The sequence below is a fragment of the Strongylocentrotus purpuratus genome, unplaced genomic scaffold (genome assembly GCF_000002235.5).
Source record: "Strongylocentrotus purpuratus isolate Spur 01 unplaced genomic scaffold, Spur_5.0 spur5_scaffold_13, whole genome shotgun sequence".
Lineage (NCBI taxonomy): Eukaryota > Metazoa > Echinodermata > Echinoidea > Camarodonta > Strongylocentrotidae > Strongylocentrotus > Strongylocentrotus purpuratus.
Window position 1 is genome coordinate 13,550,214 of NW_022145598.1, and position 20,464 is coordinate 13,570,677.

A 20,464-nucleotide genomic window follows, 5' to 3' on the forward strand; every position below is an offset into this window, starting at 1 on the left:
GTGGGGGTGGGGTGGGTGGGGTGGAGTTGTGGCACTAAACAAACGTATTCGTCACAACAGGGGAATTTGAGACCTGGTAAAAATATTAAATCATTGCCAAAATCATGATAGTTGGCCAGAGGTGAAAGTTATACACTAATAATTTTCAAAATGATAGGGAGGTAATATTTCTCCTCTTTTCTTCTGCGGGAACTTGGTGGTACAGAGCAGTTTACTGCAACATTAATTTTTGTCTAGACTTCCGGTATCACAATCGGCGTGGGGGCTTTACTTTAGACGATTCATTTTAACAATTTTCATGATTTGTGTATGGAACATGCCGTTTTACTAATGGTTCAATAGATTAACAAGGGGCGGAACCTGTGAATTATTTGAAATGGGCTCGGAAGGGGACGGGACGGGATTGGGGAATGGGGGGGTGGGGTGAAGGTGAAGGGGGTGGGGGAAGGTGAAGGTGAAGGGGGGGTGGATTTTCTCGACATTTTTCCAAGGAACAAAATTTCTGGAAACCCGCTCGTCTTTTAGCGAGAATCTCTCTCACTCGGATCGGGGAGGAAGAGGGAAGGGGATAAACAGAAACAGAGAGAGAGAGAGAGAGAGAGAGAGAGAGAGAGGTTGAAATGGGGTACTAGATTTCCCTCCGAAACTCAGCCAGCCCTCTGCAGGCTATTTCGAGTGAGGCGGAGGAAGGGGAGGGGGAGGGGTGTTTTCTTTTTCATTTTCTCTCGGCCGATTCGCGGCCGGAACGTATGGTTCCAATGTACGTTTGTTCTTTCTAAATCATTGACTAGAATAAATGTAATGAACCTTTCCGTTTTTAGATCTCTCTCTCTCTCTCTCTCTCTCTCTCTCTCTCTCTCTCTCTTCCATTATATCTCTTCTTTCTTTCCATTGACATTATTTTCCTCTGTCCCATCCCCTCCCCTCCCTTCCTCTCTCTCTCCATCTCTCTGGTTCTTTTCTCTCTCTCTGTCGTCCTCTCTCCCACCTCTCTCTCCCCGCACCCTCTATATCTCTCTCTCTCTCTCTATATATATATAATCCAGTACCGTTTGATATGGTAATGTGGTCAAAGGTCTATGTCGATTTCAGCGTATAAAGACACACAGCAATAAAGATATTATTTTTCTCCATTTATTCATTAATATATCCTTTACTGTTTTCAGCCTTTAAATGTTATAATTAACTCTATCATTTCTATGACAATTGTTATTTCAAAATATTCCGACAAAATATACATTTGTAAATATAACCTCATAAGGAGCATACATACAAATATGACTAAGTTGGAAACATTGCTTTACTTTTCTCAGAAACAAAAACACGAAAAGAGGGTTGGTTGAAACCATTCCCGGCTTAAGCCAGGGTGTAAAAAAAAAATATGCTAACAGTGAATATTTTTCATAATAAAATCAGAAGAGTAAGCCAAAACCACCACCACTATAAAGCATTATAATAAATTATTACTCTACTATTAAAAAATACACAATATCCAATTTATTCCCTACATGCTCATTTTTGGGCATGAAGCGATCGAGAAATACATTCGTATAAAAACAAACTTGTCTTGCGTAATCTTGAGCCTCTAAGTTTGATATTGCTTTACGGATATATATTTATTAAGTCATATTTATTATAAAAGATTCCTGATAAACCATTTCTTAAAACGTGAAAGCCTTTTAATGTGTTCTCAATCATGAAGGCACTTGTGATTTGTGACTGTTTTCATTTAGTTACAAAAAAATATATATTTATTCGTCTGACGAAAATAATTGATACAACGTACATCTTGTCATACATTGTCTAAAATATAATCTATCCTTACCAGAAATCATCTCTGATTTGTTTGTTAATAATTTCTTAACATTCTCATATATTTTCCCGTTAAATTAGTCGTAACATTGCTAGCAATTTCCATTTAATTCATTTACATGTGTACCGACACCCACGTGATTCAAAAATAACATTTTGCTTCACACCGATTGGCAAATCTCTCTCTCTCTCTCTCTCTCTCTCTCTCTATCTCTTTTTTAAAAGCATAACCAGTTCTTATAGAGGGTGAAGTTGTGTTTTGTTTTGGGTAAAGCCAGGTTTTCGTAATGTTTTTTTTTTCTTTCTTTCTTCTTTTTGTTTAAGGGGGAGGGATGATTATGAAAATATGTGTTAATATAAATAATAAAGGTTTATCCAAATTTTCAGGTGCCCTTTGGGTGTGTGTGGGCCGGGGGGGGGGGCATTTAATGTCAGCTGGTTGGGGGGAAAGTTTCTGAAAAGTACCTGCCAATTTAAACAGGTTATCACATTTTTCATGAGTTTTTAGGGTATCAAATTTGAAGGTGAGTGACAGATCACTTAAGGGGGATGCGGGAAGCATTATTTTCCTGGTTATATCCTTTATAGGTAAAAGAGATTTGAGATGTGCGAAACTCATCAATATCTGACACGAATTATTTCCAGTCCAGAACGAGAACCCGCTGGAATCTAAGAGAGAAGCGCATCAAGTGCTCGCCTGAAGTCTCCCCCAACTTCACTCTTGATCGCATCGGCCAAGCTCTTGCTATGGTGGGCGCGGTAGCTGTGGGCGATGTCTCCCAGGTCGATCTAAAGTGATGAATAAAATTGGAAGGAAATGAACCAAATAGGACAATATATATTTTTAATTTAGCTAAGTATTTTATCGTCCTTCATCCACAGTATATATGCCATATTTAATAATCAAGCATCACACAATAATAAGCTGAGATCCTCTCACCTTGTGCATTACTCACAAAAATAAAAGCAACAATCGAATCAATCAATCAATTATGTTATGCTAGTTTACCGTTACTTCTTAAATTTATTCACATGTAACACCAGCGGACGTGGAGAACCTCATGACAGAATGAAAATAATTTTAGGTCATCCTCAGGCGTCCACTGGTGGCATTTTCACTGTCTTGTAAGTTTTTCATGTTATATGCTCTGTGTTGTCGTTTCTGTTTTGTTTATACATGTACCTGGATATTACATATATTATAATTAAAATTAAAAATCAGAATAATGGACATTTCTAGTAATTCTAGTAGATGTAAAACTTCTTACCTCGCAACGCATGACAAAGACCCTTACAAGGACTGCCTCGTCGGTACCTAAGCCCTTCATTGCCTTGTGCAGTTTGTCCACATAGTACTGAATGGGGTCATTGATGAATCGGACTAGGTTGGAAAGATGTGAGAAACGGGTCATTCAATTTAAAGTTCAATTTAATTCATCCCCTGACACGAAAGTTTTGCCAAGGTATAATAACAAAAAGACGCAAATTGATGTTACATTGAAGACAAGGATGATTTTTAAATAATGTGGACGGGTGGGTGTAGAGCAGAATGAGAAGAAGAGAGTGAGAGGAAGAGAGAGTGAGAGGAAGAGAGAGAGAGAGAGAGTGAGAGGAAGAGAGAGAGAGTGAGAGGAAGAGAGAGAGAGAGAGAGAGAGAGAGAGAGAGAGAGACATAGATAGAGACAGATGGGGTGGGGACGGGGGGGGACATTATAGAAATAAATATAGAGCAACGCAGAGGAGAGTGGCAGGGGCATAGGAGGGAGGGGATGAGGGTTGGTTGCTATTGTCTTATGAAATGTTTTAAAACTGCATTCTTCCTCCTTATTACCAATACCGCAGCTGTCCCCTCCCTCCTATACGACCCACTTTTAATCTATGGTGACCCTATATATTTATTGACCACATGGTATATTTTATTTATTCACGGTTAAAAACAAAAATACAATTGTGCCCGCATTCAGCAAAAGCTGTTTTTCAGCGAGGCCGTGATTACATATAATTAGAACAGAATATAAAGCACTGAAAATACAATTTACAAACAAATATGCAAGTTATAACAAGTGAACATATTTACAGAAATTTAAGTACAAAATAGAATCATAGTGACAAAGTGAGGGGGGGGGAGATTATCTACGAGATGAAAGAAGTGAGCAAATATCTTGAATTTTATTAATCTCAATGTTGTAAGATTTAAAAACATTTATAATTCTGATATCGTTGAGTAGGGTATTAAAAAGCTTTGATGCATGGTATAATGGACTATGTTGAAGAAAATTTGTGTGAGGTCTTGGAAGGGGGATTTGTTAGTTAACGCCCTTTTGGCTCTTACCCAGATTGAGGTATCCCGTCTTCACGTTACCAGACATCTCGCTCTTGATTGCATCTTCGATCGATTTACTCGTCAACTGAAAAAGAAGAATTATTTACGATATGCAATTCAATATGCAATTCAATATGCAATTCAATTAGAAAAAAGGGTACACATGAAGGTGTATTTTAAGCTCAAAATTTAGTTCAAAGCTGTTATATTTGCTAGGCAACCATTCTTCCTCCAACGAAATACTGTCCATTATATTCTATGATGAATCTAACATCACACTAACACTCATCCATAATGACACAGATTATTAACAATACATCTTTGTGACCAAACTTAGAATTACAAAAAAAAGGTCTTGCTTTAATATATTTTGTTGGTATGGTATATATTATAGTTTATAAAGTGCAAGGCAAAACATTATTGGCTAAATAATCGAAAACAAGTCAAGAAAAAATAAATATTGAAGAAATTAAATAAAGCAAAGATTGCAATTTTGGGCCATAAATATTTTTTTTTTTTTCTCTTTAACCTCAATCAGAGGAACTTTATTATTCAAATTGACATTCCTTTTTGTTTCTTTTCCTTCAAATAAACAAATTCAACTCATATACAATCATAAACAAATAAAATATTGCAACGTCCCATTAGTTTGTTCATGAGTACATCTGTTTTCGTTGTCTACAGCATCTCAATTAATTTCTGTACCATATTGTTATTTTCTCTTTTAATACTTTTACAGTTCAAATAAAATGTCAACTCATATTTAAGACTACGATATAGAGTTCTCGCATGTGTTCTATTAAATGATTGTAAATTCTTTATGTGGTTTCTATATATTACATACTCAGCAAAATTTATTATTAAATTTACTAAATGACAAATTGAGTTTTCAACTTCATAACCAAGTATTAAAATCTGTTCAGTCATCTGAATATTTAGACCACATAAATTGAATATTACACCTGAAACAATTCTCCAAAACAATCTTACGTTTTCACACTCCAACATCATATGCTTAGTGGTTTCTAGCGTATTACATATCTCACATGTATTATAATCTAAGATCTTCCATTTGCATAAATTGTATCGTGATGGTAAAATCATATGCAAAAGTTTAAAGTTAAATTCTCTGATTTTATTATTCCGTACAACATGAAATTTAAACTGTAGAACAGATGACCAATTAAAATCCGCATGTAAGTGTAGTCGTTGTTGCCATGCGTTTAAAATATATGGTTTTTTCTTATTTTTTTGCACAATCAGTGAATATATTATTTTCGTATTAAGTTTTGACAAATCTATCATATCCCCTGTCGAAATCTCAATGGTCTGTAAATCAATTACTTCATCACGTTCTACATCCTGTGATTTACGCAACCATACCAAGGGGAAAGCCTTTTTCAACATAGCAAACTTAAAAGCAAATAACATTTTGGGTAACCCATATCTTTGGGCAGTTTCGTCAGAGTTTTTCCATCGACCGTCATTAAGAACATGGTGTACTCTTTTTATTCCTCCTCTCTCCCACACCTTAAAATGAAGCATTCGGTTCCTTATTTTAATATTACTATTATTCCATAGTATCGTTCTCATTATGTTATTCGTCCCCTCAATATTTACATATTTTAGTTCAGACCATATACAAAGCAAATCAAAGTAAAAATATGGCAAATTTGCTGTTTTACATAATTTTTCCATGTCTTTCTTGTGACAGTTAAATTCTAAACTTAAGGGTATTCCCCCAACCTTGTCAATCCAATAGGAAAACAATGTTTTCCATGAGGTATTTTGACAGTTCAAATATTTTTTTGGGCCATAAATATAGCTTGAAGGCTTAAACTTTTAAAACAGCGAAAACACGTAATAGAGTTAATTTTTTGGAAGCAAATAGGGACGTTATATGATGTGATATGCGCTTTACAAGAACTGAACATTATCATTATTATATAGAGTGATCCTTACCGAACCGTAAGCAGCGAAAACCTGACGGAGATGCTCCCGACTGCGACCGCCAATGATACGCTGAAACTCAGACTCATCCGTACCCCACTTTGCTGCTCCAGCCTAAAAAATATTCAAAAAATAAAGAGATAAAGAAATTTATTTTAACGTGAAAAGGCTGAGGTATTCGGCCCTCACAGGTAGCTTAAAAAAGAAACAGGTAAACTTTGTTGAAACACAGCAGCATGTTAATTCTTTTAGAATTTGCTACTGTTTAGTACACCAACATTCTTTCGGATAATGTAAGCAATAATTATATCAAATTCTCTAAATCCACAGAAAGAAACGAAGTATCATAAACATGGTTCACCCCCGTTGCGATTTAAAAAAAAAAAGGATATTCGCATCAAATACATCATTCTTTAAACGATTCAAGTTATTTCTTTTGCCTAATATTCACCGTGCATTCAGTTATATTGAAGAACCTAAGACCGATCATATACAGTCCTAGTAAAATGAAAATCAGAGAGAGCAAAATATCTACGCCTATCATCTGGACTGGACAGTCGACACCCAGTGACGGGAGATCTATGCTATCCTTAATTTTCTTAAAACTTCTTAACCGTTCACAGAATACAAAGTACCTTTTTATTTTGGTTTTAAAAGTGTATATATTCCAGCGGTACACATATTACTTTTATGCGACCGTCCCCTTAAGGTTCGTTTATGACGTCATAAAGTGTAATACGCTTCATATTTCTGTATTTTATAACACAATGCGCATGTCACTTGTCGCGGGCGATTGCCCTTCTCTCTACACGTCCAAAATCGCGGCGGTTTTTTTTTTTTGTATTTTTGTTTGCGGTGATTTGCCGCGCCATATCTAAAACAAGCCTTTCATGCTTACCTCGTAGAGGGCTTGGGCGTCGGCCTGGACTTTAGTAGGATCAACCCCTGCACCTTCATCACGCCCTCCCTGGAAAGAAGAAGTAGGAACAAAATTTGAAATCAATACATAATGTGAAACCGAATGCAAGAACAGTAGAAAAGAGAGATGAACATAATAACAACAAATAAAACCATACATTGAGAGAAAGGACAATCAGCATTAATTAAAGATCATATTCAAACCTATACGATCACATTAAATCTTATGCCTGTAAATACAGCATTTATCTTCATTATCTTTATCATGCTACATGTTAGATTAGCATTATAGCGGTCCTTTCATATCAATTTTTAGATACATTACATTGGAAGGAGGCGCGATGGCTCAGTGGTAGAGCAGTGGTCTCGTACCCGGGAGGTCTCGGGTTCGAAACCAAGTCGACGCGCTAATGCCCTTTGGTAAGGCATTGAACCTTATTACCTAATCCCCCAAATAGGACTTAAAGCCATTTGTCACCTGGTTGCTAACTTACAAGCATACACATGCTTCCGGCTAAAACAAACCAAACAACTAACCATAGGTGATGTGATTTATTATCCCAACAGTGTCTGTCCGTTCATGAAAGTCGTGTGGAAGTTTAAATCAATCTGAGCCTTTAAAGTATTGTTTTCATGAAGAAAATAGATCCTTAAGGTGGTCCCAAAACCCTGATGCGACATTTCCTTCCCTTTTTTTGTCAAATATAGTGTTAGTGCATTGGTTATGATTTGGTTAAGGTTATCAAAGAGGTTGTTTACCACAGAGAGACCGACGAGAAGTCTCTTCAGGTCACCACTGGTTTCTCCTTTCAAATCCTTCTCAAGATCTTTGCTGCCAAAACCTCCTGAAGGTAAATAAATAATAATGCATCCACAATGAAATAAGTGCAAAGTTTTTAAGTAACATTAAAAGTGTAGGGATAGCCACTCCACAGGGAAATTATCTAGAACAAAACACATCTCAAATTAAAACCCAATACATCCAATATATTCGTAGTATCTTTAATCTTAATAGGGAGGAGGGGGGGCAAACTATCTACTCCCCCCCCCCCCCACATGTTGTAGCCCCATTTCAAGCTCTATAGTGGGTCTTTTAACGAGGGGGAATATATCCTTCTTCATGCAACGATGGACATGCCAATGTGTGATAACATAACATATCATTTTGTCAGTTCAGAGCCAGAAGGTCGTTTAATTTATATACTTAAAAATGGACTTAAAGCCCATCTGAGACTCAACACATGACGAGTTCAAGTTAAAGTTCAATTTATTTGATTCTTATAAAAAAAACATATACACGTGAAAGTCATTCCTTTACAATCTGGCAAACACAAAATGTAGATAATTTTACATAGAAACAAGGCTACCATAATAGACCAAGGCGGTCTTGTCGACTGAGACAGTCCTCTTTCAGTAAAGCAGAACGTGCTCGAATGCAAGATCAATGATAGATCATGAATATGCAAAATAAAAACATCAAACAGCTGTAATAAAACATAGAACAACAAAAGATTGAATAAACGGATAATGAAAGTGGTATGAGTTGTCTTTACCCAACTTGTAGGCCTTCTTGATCTCGGCAATTTGCTGCAATTATTATGATTATTAGGGGAGAAAAAATGAGATACAATAATATGTTGTAAACATATACATAGTTGGAATAATATTACCATGATCAAAGACTGATAACAAAGCGTTGTAGGCTTACAGAGAAGTTTAAACAGAGCTGGGGAATCGTTGTGTAGAAATAGTTATTTCCATTTTTCATAGCAATCTTTCGGCTTGATGCTTGTTAAAAACTATTGTTACTTATGTAAAAGTAAGCCTCCGTTTACTATGCGCTCGATACCGAATCAGGCTCCAATAATTTATTGTTTTACGTTTAAATGAAATGTTAACGATTCGTCGATCCATTGTGATACGGAAACGTTTTGATGCACATGATTACGATGTGCTTGGTAAATGGGACTGTCTATATTCATTACTTTCACATCACTCTTGATCGCTTCACAAAAGTCCTTAGAGCTATCCAGTTTTTAAACAAATTAGTTTCAATCAAATTAGTTTCAATCACAACTATCAGTCTTTGGCGTCAGATCAAATTTTAGACAGTTTCAATATATTGTTTAGCATGATCCTTTTACAGAAGTATCATTCTCTAAAGAAACTGAAACAGGTTTCCTATTTACAAAGAATTGACTGATTGATTTAATTCCCCAAGCCTCCGACCGGCATACAACAATACAAAAGATATAACAGATCAAAATTAAGTCAGCTAGAACAGGATAACCCTCGAAAGCGATTGTTATGATATTTATTCACAGGAAACAGTTTTTAAAACATAACGTTCAAAAACCTATGGGTGCACACAAAAAAAGGTTTTGGGGGAAGAGGGGTTGCAATGGACTTACCGCGTTGGTACGGGCGCAAAGAATCTCCAAGATAGCATCTTCATCGGTACCTGCACCCTGTAATTAAAAAAAATGAAAAGAAAATAACAGTCCAAAACTTATTCTTTCGTTTTAAACGAAATTGGGAAAATGATCTCAAATTGGTAGTTTGGTTAGTGGATTGTGACGTAGGACACGGACAGCTCTCCCATTTGCCTTGTACGAAAATATCATTATTTTCTGTTTTTCTCGTAAATTCTTTCTTCCCCGGGGCACTACTCAAAATATATTATACATAGCAGATTTGTACAAGTCCTCTAAAAAGAATAAACCCTTCTGAGCCATGATTTTTTGAAATGTTGGATGGGAAAGTAGTCCTGCACTACATCACTTTGAAATTACCTCCTTAGCCATTTTGAAGTACCTATATACAAGATTACAACTTTCAAAAGTTCATAACTTTCTTATATTCAAGCAGATTTAATTGAAACTTTCATCAGTTTCCTTCTCTGATTTGTCTGCTTTCTTTTAGAGTGGTTGTCTTATTGGGTTGGATTTCCCTTTAAGGAAAAGGGGCCGATGGATACACCGATTCGGAGAGATGAAGATGGAAGAAACTGTCATGGTTACCTTCATAGCCCTCTTGAGGCACCTGGCATCGAACATGGCTGGTGTGTCCATCAATCCTAGGATAACATCCTCAAAGTCACCACCGAGCTCACTCTTCAGGTCATCCAAGAGATCCTGGATGAAGGAGAGAAAGGTAGAGAAAACGTGATCGTGGTATTTGAAATTGCCATCATCATCATCATCATCATCATCATCATCATTATCATTATCATCGTCATCGTCATCATCATCATCATCATCATCATCATTATCATTATCATCATCATCATCATCATCATCATTATCATCATCATCATTGTCATCATCATCATTATCATTATCATTATCATCATCATCATCATCACCACCATCATCATCATCATCATCATCATTATCATTATCATCATCATCATCATCCTCCTCATCATCATCATCATCATCATCATCGGATCGTCATAATCATCATCATTCATCATTATAATTATAATTATCATCATCATCATCATCATCATCATCATCATCATCATCATCATTATAATTATCATCATCATCCTCATCATAATCATCATCGTCATCATCATCATCATCCTCCTCATAATCATCATCACCATCTTCATCATCATCATCATCATCGGATTGTCATAATCATCATTGGCCATTCCCATTATAAGCATGGTAATCGTTATCATCATCTTCAAAATTCATCGTACCACCCAGACCGTTATATCCATCATCTTGATCTTCACCATAGTCATAATCTTCCTCCTATCTAACATCAAAAAAGAATTATTTTCTTACCCGTCCAAAAGCAGTCTTGTAGTGTATCTTGATTTCCTGCCTTTGAGCGTTGGTACGGTAACAAATAATGTTGATAATGGCCTTCTCATCGGTGCCTGTGAAAACGGAAAATTGGAACATGATTATGTAAAAACATATTTTTGGTTTGTTTGTTGTTTTCTTTAGTTGTCTTTTTGTGTACTACGCAGTTGTTTGTGTGATGGTGAGATGAGCGAACGTAGTTCATAATCATCGTGATGAGATACTAAGATACTAAGTCACAACGCCAAACCACATATTATTGGACAGACATTTTGCAGGCGCCCTTAGAAAGAACAGGGCCCCGTTGCACAAACCTTACCATTGATGATAACTTTGCCATCAATGGCAATTACCATGGTAAAAGGGCTCAACAGCCAATCAAAATCAAGGTTTCCGTGGTAGTTACCATTGATGGCAAACTTACCATCAATGGTAAGTTTTGTGCAACAGGGCCCAGTATTAAAGATACAGGTGAGGCTACCTGGAGTACGAGACCATTAATAGAATTATTCTTATCTCTTGTGTATCCAGAAAGTCATGGACCAGGAGGGGAGGGGAGGGGAGGGGCGTTTTCGGGCAGCTCAGCCTCAGCATGCCATATAATTCCGCTGGCAGCTGATTAAAACAAATATTTTTTCTTTTATTATCATCGGTGGGGGCGGACTAAAACGAGGGGGCGTATCCACTCTATGCTGCTGGATAGCATTTGACGTTTAAATGACAGAGGAACTTACCTAGTCCTTTCATGGCCTTGCGTAGGGCCTGTGAATCAACATCCTTGTCGAAATGAGGGAAGGGAACCACGGTTGGCTGCAAGAAAGAAAATAATATAGAATCATTAGACGGATGATAGTTACAGAAAATCTAATTGAAACATAGATATTTCACATGATAGTGTTTAGAACATTAAACGCTAAAACACCTTCAATTGTTCATGATTTTTATCAAGAGTAACCAATGACGTGGCCGCATCCAAACTAAATCCACCACATAACGTAAAAGCCCATGACATCCTATTTTCGTGGTATATAATATATTTTCCTCTTGGAAGAAGCTCATTTTCAAAACTATGACAATAGAGGGTGATTGAAGATTTCAGCACATTTCTGGAGTATATATATAGTATAGGGCCGGTCATATCATTCGCGTGTGCACTCTCTATCAGCGGTAATATCGAATAAATAATAATTACAGAGATAATTTCTTTTTAAATCTCGCTCGCTTCGCTCTTTTCCAAGATTTAGGAAACCGGGTATAGCTTCAGGCAGCAGGGTCCATTATTTCCATATGATGATATGAAGATATTCAGGCACCCCGCTGCCCGAATATCGTCATGATTCGGGCAGCATGGCGCCCGAATATTATCTTATTTATTTGTTTATAACTCTGTCTACTAAAGAAATCTATAGATTTACTGACATTAACAGATACAAATTCAGCTTTGGAACTTTTGTTTTACAGTCGTTTGTAAAATAAATAATAATTAGGGCAATATTGCAAAAAGGACTACTCTGTCTAACAAAGAAATCTCTAGATTTTTATGGCATTTATTGATACAAATAGCACGTAATGCTGATTGATTCCAGAACAGGAAGCTCGAAATGCTGTAAGGAAAATGTTAGACGAGAAATTCCCCACATTCTGTCAACATTTCCCCCATGTTTATTTACCGTGATACATTCAATAAATAACAACTGAAATGGGGCAATAAATGAGCATTAACATAGATTAGGATAATAATTATATCCATCACTGACGTCATAATGCTTTCATCATGTCAATAATAAGTTATTAAAAGTTCAAACTGTCATAATCATGATTGAACGATTATTAACCCGAAAATGGAATTAGATTTCATGACATTTGTTCAAAAAGAAAAGCAAATATTTGATCTCCGGTCACAGTGTTGCATATAATTATGCTACCCACGCAAATTTATAATTGTTAAAAAAGTCGACCTTTTTGTACCACACGCATCCTACACCCGTGTGTACCCCATAGTACAGTGCACAATAGTTTTCGGGATAATTGTGGCACATTCTGAAGTACGTGTTTTTATGCAGCTCTGTATCCCATATACTTCTACGGCAGGGTTATTTACATGAAGCTCCGAAAAAAAGGAAACAATTAATATTCACAGCTTACTTCGAAATGTTTAAAGATTTATCATAAAAACGGTTGTGGCCAAGATTAAAGTTAATACGCCTATAACAAAGGGATATCTAAACATCTCTAAAAGAAAGCAGAACAATCAGAGAAGCACACTGGTGACTATTTGAATGAAATTGGACAACAAATTAAGAAAATCATGGATTTTTGAAAGTTGAAATCACTAAAATAGACATGAATAATAATAATAATAATATTTAATTTTTATATAGCGCTTAATACAAATGTCTCTAATCGCTTTACAAATATACTATTACCCCGGTCATTGGATTCAGTGCTTGCCCGCACACACTGTGTGCACAATCTCCACACCCTGGGGAGCATTCCAGCCGGGCGTTACTTGACGCTTACAAGCTGTTTGACCAACAATGACGGTCGCATCCTACCGGGTACCCATTTAACACCTGGGTGGAGAGTAGCAAGTGCAGGTTAATATCTTGCCAAAGGATATTAGTGCCGTGTCGGGATTCGAACCCTCGACCATCGCATGAAATGTAAGTATGTAAATTATTTCTGAGACTGTTCAGAGCGCAACAAATGTCGATATATTAACACAAATCTTTGTTGTTATAGACCTGTTTTAATCATTTAATGTATTTTAATTTATGCACATTTCTCTCCAGAAGCCGTGGCTGCTAATGCGTAACTAATTCACCTCTATACATGCATAACGCGGCATGTTTGTAGACGTAATCCACTTTGTATACATTGAGCTGTTGATATGTCTAGCAAGTCTCTGGCAAGCGTTTAGATGTCAATGGATACCTTGCTTCAAGAAGTATGCATACATTAATTAACAAGTCTAGTTTCTAAATTTGCTCGTTCCCTAAGAAATTAAAAAATAATCGGATTGAAAGTGTAAGAACTAACACCATTTGTACGTAAGTTTCTACCATATCCCAATGCCACCTTTTGTGTATGCATAGTTGTTATCATTTTATAAACATATTGTAACATCTGGCCATTTCATGATATACCAAAATTGTCTATTTTGCATAAGCAGTGTCATCATGCAGTTCATCCGTAGTACTATTCTTTGGAAGCGCATAGAGATGTTATTTCATGACGTATTATGCGCTATACAAGAACTGAACTATTATTATTATTATTATTCTGTTGTAAGGGACCAGCACCACATAAGTCTGTCATGTTTTTTCTTGCCGGTTTCCTTATTTGTATATATCGTTGTATTTTGTATTTATCTTTCGTTATGTTGTTTGTATGTTCTTTACTTATCTGTGAATACCAATGTTATAATCATGTATGATTTTATTTGACGAATGGAATAAAATGAAATGAAATGAAATACTGTGCAGGCTGGCATACATCAATTTATACCGTATGTTTCAAACAATGAAATCCATCCATCAATAATGCGTGACAGTCCATTAAGGAGAGGCATTTTGCGGGGTGAATGATTCCAGTGCTTTATTATTTGTTTGCGGTTGATTTTACGGCTATTAATATCACCACAAACCATATTTATTTGCATAACTTGAATAAATATAATTTATGGAGGCAATTAAGTGTGTCTAATAAGTTTTACAAACGTCGGTTCTAACTTGTCTTTACTCGTCTTATTTGTTTAGTCTAGTCTCCCGATTTTGTTGTAAACTTCTCGTTTCTAATATGGTTTTATTGTTTTCTACATGATTAATAACGCAAGGGTACCATCCTGTGTAAATGTGACGGTTAGCAAGAAATAGGGCAAAACGAATGAAACCAAGGAAGGATGCGGCTCACTGTAGCAAATAGGGAAGTGGTAAAGGCAAAACATACATCGCTTTGGGGCCGGTTGATTTGATATGCATTTACCTACGTTTTCGGGACAATTTATTTTCCCTCCTAGCCGTATTCCGTAACACATTATTGAATGATGTGTTATAAATGATAATGATAATAATCACTTCCATAATTTGGGTTCAGCATTCCCCCTACATTTTGGGGATTATTGAGTTTTCCCCCTGGCATTCCCTCATAACACTGTTCTGACACTGTTCTATTGTCTGGGTTGCACAATACAGGGAAGGATCCGTAATATTGTAAAAGAGAGGGCATATCATTCCTACAATTTTCTGACATGCAAAGAAGAAGGAGGAGAAGAGGAAAAGAAGGAAAAGAAGAAAAAGAAAAGAAGAAGAAGAAAAAGAAAAGAAGAAGAAGAAGAAGAAGAGGAAAAGAAGAAGAAAAGGGGGAAAAGAAGGAAAAAAGGGAGAAAAAAGGGACAAGAGGAAGAGGATGAAGAAGAGGAAGAAGAAAAGAAGGAAGAAAGGAGAAGAAGAACAAGGGAAAGAAGAAGGAGAAGATGAAGAAGGAGAAGAAGAACAAGGAGAAGACGGAGGAGAAGAAGGGAAAGGAGAAGAAGGGGATGAAAAAGAAGAAGAAAAACAAAAGAAGAAGAAATGGTCATCACAATTCAATCAAATGTATCATTTAAAAAAAATAATGCTCTACAGTCTCTTTCGTCTAATATTAATAATAGAAGTATTTGTTGTTGGGGGGGGGGGGGCAGAAGATGGGGTGTGGGCTATAACAGATTCAACCTGAATTCCGGGATAGCAATGCACTAGTAATAAGCACAAGATATCTTCAACAGGACCAGTACTTTGACTAAATACCCTTGAAACGAGCCAATAGTAGCCTGAATTAAAGGCCCACTGCACAACTTGTAGCTACTTGCGCCCTCTATATAACAAACAATGACTAATCGGTGACCATTGGTCCCCCATGATCCTCTTTTTTCTTATGTTAACTGAGAGCTGAGTTGATGAGATAACCACCTGTCCAGTGACCTTGCAGGGCAGTCTAATCCCTCCTATAAACTACGGCAGATAAGCTTTAAGATGACTAATCCTATTTGCGAATTACATTCATTTTGTAAAGAAATCTGCTCTCAGGGATAATGTTTCTTCACCCGATTAAGACTATAAGATACAGAAAAAAAGAAAAAAGAACATCCCCTTGGGAGCTTTACATTAACTCAACCTTCCCAAATTAATCCTGGTGCCATAGCACAGGAATAAAGTTGGTGACAGGGATTTTTGTGTTATCTGAAACTAGCACCCGTATCGTCTCGCTTGACTAGGTTTTCTTAAGAAAAAGACGGGTAAGAATAAAGTTAGGAAACAAACAACAACAACACACAACAAACAAACACACACACACACACACACACACACGCACACATTCGCACAGTACAGCACTATGTATAATGCCCCCAGAAAGGTTTTGCACGGTGAAATTGTCAAAATATCTGATCAGTTTGAATTCTAGACTGCAAAGATCGTATCCCACCACCCTAAACAAAAATGTGGGCAGTTTTTACTGAAATAAACTTGAAAGTGTAGTTAAAGAATGACTTCGTCCAAATTATTCATAACGGGCGTTGGAGGAGGGTGGGGGGGGGGGGGGGTGCTTAGACAATATATTTTAGGGTAACTAATCCTGCCATCATGATATTTCACGATTACTAGAAAGAAAATACAAAGTACTGCTGGCTGACTTAAAGTGCCGTAAAAAAATATATAAAATGAATCACATCAAATTAAGTAATTTAATTTAATCTATATTGCAAAATAAAAATTAATGCAATTCAATATTGTAATTAAAATGAGCGGGATATAGAGATAAAAAGAGAAAGAGAGATAACGAGAAAGAGAGAGAGAGAGAGAGACAGACAGACAGACAGACAGAGAGTGAGTGACAGAGAGAGAGACAGAGAGAGATAGTGGTCACTGGATGGAAAAGGAGAAGCAAAAATTGCACATTCATTACACTGATTTTAAACAAGGGTAATGGTTGAGGGGGGGGGGGTCATAGCAGATGCGATGAGTCGCGACGGACACGGGGCCCCATATTTAGAAACAGGAACTTGAATACTAGTATAGGCTAGCTTGTTCGAGGGTAAAAACGAATTGAGGCCTCTCTGTACATGTAACAACCTAAGAAACCATTCAAGGACCAGTTAATTAAACCTATGACTGATTTAACCTGAAGCTTCCCTGGTTGAGTGACTCAGAGAGACAAATCAACAGTTTAATTCTCTGTGGAGAAAAAAAGAATTTCTTTTGAGTATGTTTGCCCACGTGAGGAGAAAAAATACCGTACTATTGACCAAGCGTGTCCAAGCCCACCCCCAGAAATCTAATCTGACTCTTCCATTCCAGCCCTCGTTTAATTATCTCTGTCCCCCCCCCCCCCCCCCCACCACCGTCCGCTTCCCATACCCCTCTCTGAACTTCCCCGGTCCTCTCTCTCTCTCTCTCTCTCTCTGTCTCCCTCCCCCTCTCTATCCCTCCCTCCCTCTCTCCCTCCCCCTCTCTCTACCCCTCTCCCTTGCTCTCCTTTACACTTTCTCACTCTCTTCACTTTATTTCTTGCTCACTCCTCATCTCTTCCCCGTTTATGCAATTTCCGTGTTCCGCCTCCCCGTTGGCAGTTGTCACTAGTAAATATTTGCGTCACTCTCTCTCTCCTTCTCTCTCTCCCTCTCTCTCTCTCTCTCTCTCTTTCTCTCTCTCTCTCTCTCTCTCTCTCTCTCTCGTTACAAATAAAGCAGTGTAAGGTTGATCACTATCATTTTACACAAACATGTATATCCAGAATTCAATGGTGTAATAAAATATAATAAGGTCCACCGTATTTATCTGTTTTCTATCCGCGAGACGACCTGCATACCTCGACTACACATCTATTATTATTATCAACTCGTTGATCAGCTGTTTGACCTGGGTGGGTGTGTCAACTGAATAGAACAACACAGCCAAACTCGCTTGTAACTTACTACGTGTACATACATAGCCGAATGGCTGGTATAGTTTACACATACACCGATACTACCAGCAAATGCTCCAGCCATTAAAACCAACATGAGTAAATCAAAACCAGGATATAATCAATCAAATCTAGAAGACAAATATTCGCTTACCCTTTGAGCAGACATCTTTGTAATCAATTGGTTTTTGAAGCTGAAATGTTGAAAAACTGAACGCGGAAGTGAGAGAGTTTGGTAGGTTGTGTGTGTAGAGGAACCGTAGGACGGAAAGTGAATAGCAATTGTTCATTACACGGTCGTACGGGTGCAGTTTTACAGAAAAAGTGGGATGGGCCCGTTGAGTGCGCTTAGTCTTATAATTCCAGACGTTGTCTGCATGCACGCTATATAGTCTGCTTATACAGACATGTTACCAACAATCATGTTACGAGTATAGTGTGATTTATTCAAAAAACTCACCTGACTCGAAATGATGTAATCAATGTAAACAAATAGCATCAGATTACAGTTTAATCAATCGTCGATGCGTGATGTCTCAGTGGTAGAGCAGTGGTCTCGTATACCGAAAGGTCCCGGTTCGAATCCAAGTCGATGAGCTAGTGCCATTTGGTAAAGCTTCAATCCACGTTACCAAGTCCCTCGGAGAGGACTTAAAGCCCTCGGTCCCCTGGTTGCTTAATTACAGGCACGCGTATGCTTTCTTAGCACTCGGGTAAAACAAACAAACGAACCAAAATGTTGTGATTTTTCTGAATATGAATGTAAGACTAATTCCGATGACAACTGCTTAAAAATTCCGATGACAACTGCTTAAAGGGAAAGTCCACCCAGATATCATCTCGGTTTTAAAGCCCCACTGTAGAAAACTTCCCCAATCGGTGCCGGTTGGTCCCCCATGATCCTCTTTTTCTTATGTTAGTTGAGAGCTGAGTTAATGAGATAGCCACTGGTCAGTGACCTCGTTGTGTGGTCTAATCCCTTCTGGCCCAGTAGTAGCATGAACCTAATACAAACGGTCTTTAAAGGCACACTGTACTACTTGTAGCTACTTGCTCCCTCTATATAGAAAACTTCCCCAATTGGTGCCTATTGGTCCCCCATGATCCTCTTTTTCTTATGTTAGTTGAGAGCTGAGTTAATGAGATAGCCACCGGTCAGTGACCTCGTTGTGTGGTCTAATCCCTTCTGGCCCAGTAGTAGTGACGGTCTAATGAAAGCAGACAAACGAGAGAAACGTGTTAGTGAATGTTTGAGCAATATCAGATTAAAATTAACCATTTTTGAAGTTGTCATTATTCAGTTAAACACAACCTGGCAACACTTTGACGTATCTTGCGAGCTCCTCTCCAATTTGCTATGTACAGAAAATTACATGAACTTTTATCATCTGAGATATTATTTACAGAATAGCCTTGTTTCATACAGGGTTTGTATACAAACATATTAGCAATAATTATATTTAGGGTGAAGGTGTGCTTATAGTTTCGTTAGGGAAAATATATATTTTTGAAGATTTTTAGAACAGGGGCAAATGGAAGGGAGCCTCGCAAATTACGTCACAGGGTTGCCAATTTGTGTTTGATTGCTTGCACCTTCAAAAAATCATAATTCGTTTAAATCGGTTTTTGCTCCAACTTTCGCTGACCGGTTTCTTTCATGTTTTTGCTTCTAGTAAAACCAATTGCATATGCGGGTGGACTTCCCCTTTAAACTCGAAAAGCCAATACCAATACAATACGCATATAAATGTTCACTTATATCTTGAATACACATCCTGATGTCAACAATAGCGGAAAAAAGTCATCGACGAAGTGAAACTAAAATCATAAAAAGATGCCCATTGACTTGCGGAAATGATACCATACTGTATATAGCTCACGGAACTAGATTTAACTTTTTTTTCTTTCTAAGAGATATATTTTACCTAAAAAGTCGTTTGTCAGATATTTTGTTATGTTATGTAGTTGCAAAACGATAGATTGCTTTAAGACCATACGGTATACGAAGGAAGCTATGCTATAATAGGCTATATGAAAATGTATTCCAATCTATTCATCGTTGCAAATAACAAAATTGGATTTCTGTATTATCATGATTATGACCAGTTATCGTGTTATACATAATTTTATTTCACATGTTTGGTCATTTGGGGTAATGTCATTTTGGGTAGGTCTAATGTCGTTCCGATGCCAGTCTGGTACCGGTCTGATGTCGGTCTGGTGCCGGTCTGATGCCGTTCTGGTGCCGTTCTGGTTCCGGTCTATTGCCGACCTGGTGTCGACCTGACCTGGTGTCGGTCTGATGCCGGTCTGGTGCCGGTCTATTGCCGACCTGGTGTTGATCTGGTGCCGGTCTGGTGCCGGTTTGGTGCCGGTCTAGTGCCGGTCTGGTGCCGGTCTGGTGCCGGTCGGGTGCCGGTCTGGTGCTGGTCTAATGCCGGTCGGGTGCCGGTCTGTTGCCGGTCTGGTGCCGATCTGGTGTCGGTCTCGTTGGTGAGACTAACGTTTAACATGCTTTAGATGGGCTTTTTACGCCACACAAATAATATCATTGTGCCACGTTGTATTTCTCATGGGACAGATATACCAAATGCTTCAAAATATTTAAGTGGTACCAGCGCAAGATTAATGTACCCTGATTTTGAAGGGATGTCTTGGAACTAACCAATCAATTGGTACTTTTGCAAACCCATTGTGCAGC

General features: G+C 37.6%; 1 protein-coding gene across 1 annotated transcript; it reads right to left on the reverse strand.

Moving 5' to 3' along the window:
* Window positions 1–2,102: 2,102 nt before the first annotated feature.
* On the reverse strand, window positions 2,103–18,052 carry LOC593594 (annexin A4). The gene is made up of 12 exons (XM_793064.5): window positions 17,918–18,052; window positions 11,556–11,631; window positions 10,801–10,895; window positions 10,024–10,137; window positions 9,415–9,471; window positions 8,557–8,590; window positions 7,763–7,848; window positions 6,984–7,052; window positions 6,098–6,199; window positions 4,145–4,220; window positions 3,081–3,193; window positions 2,103–2,601 (listed from the first exon to the last, which is right to left on the reverse strand). The coding sequence occupies exons 1-12, from the start codon at window positions 17,930–17,932 to the stop codon at window positions 2,482–2,484; spliced, it is 957 nt and encodes a 318-aa protein (XP_798157.3). The 5' UTR covers window positions 17,933–18,052; the 3' UTR covers window positions 2,103–2,481.
* Window positions 18,053–20,464: the final 2,412 nt, after the last annotated feature.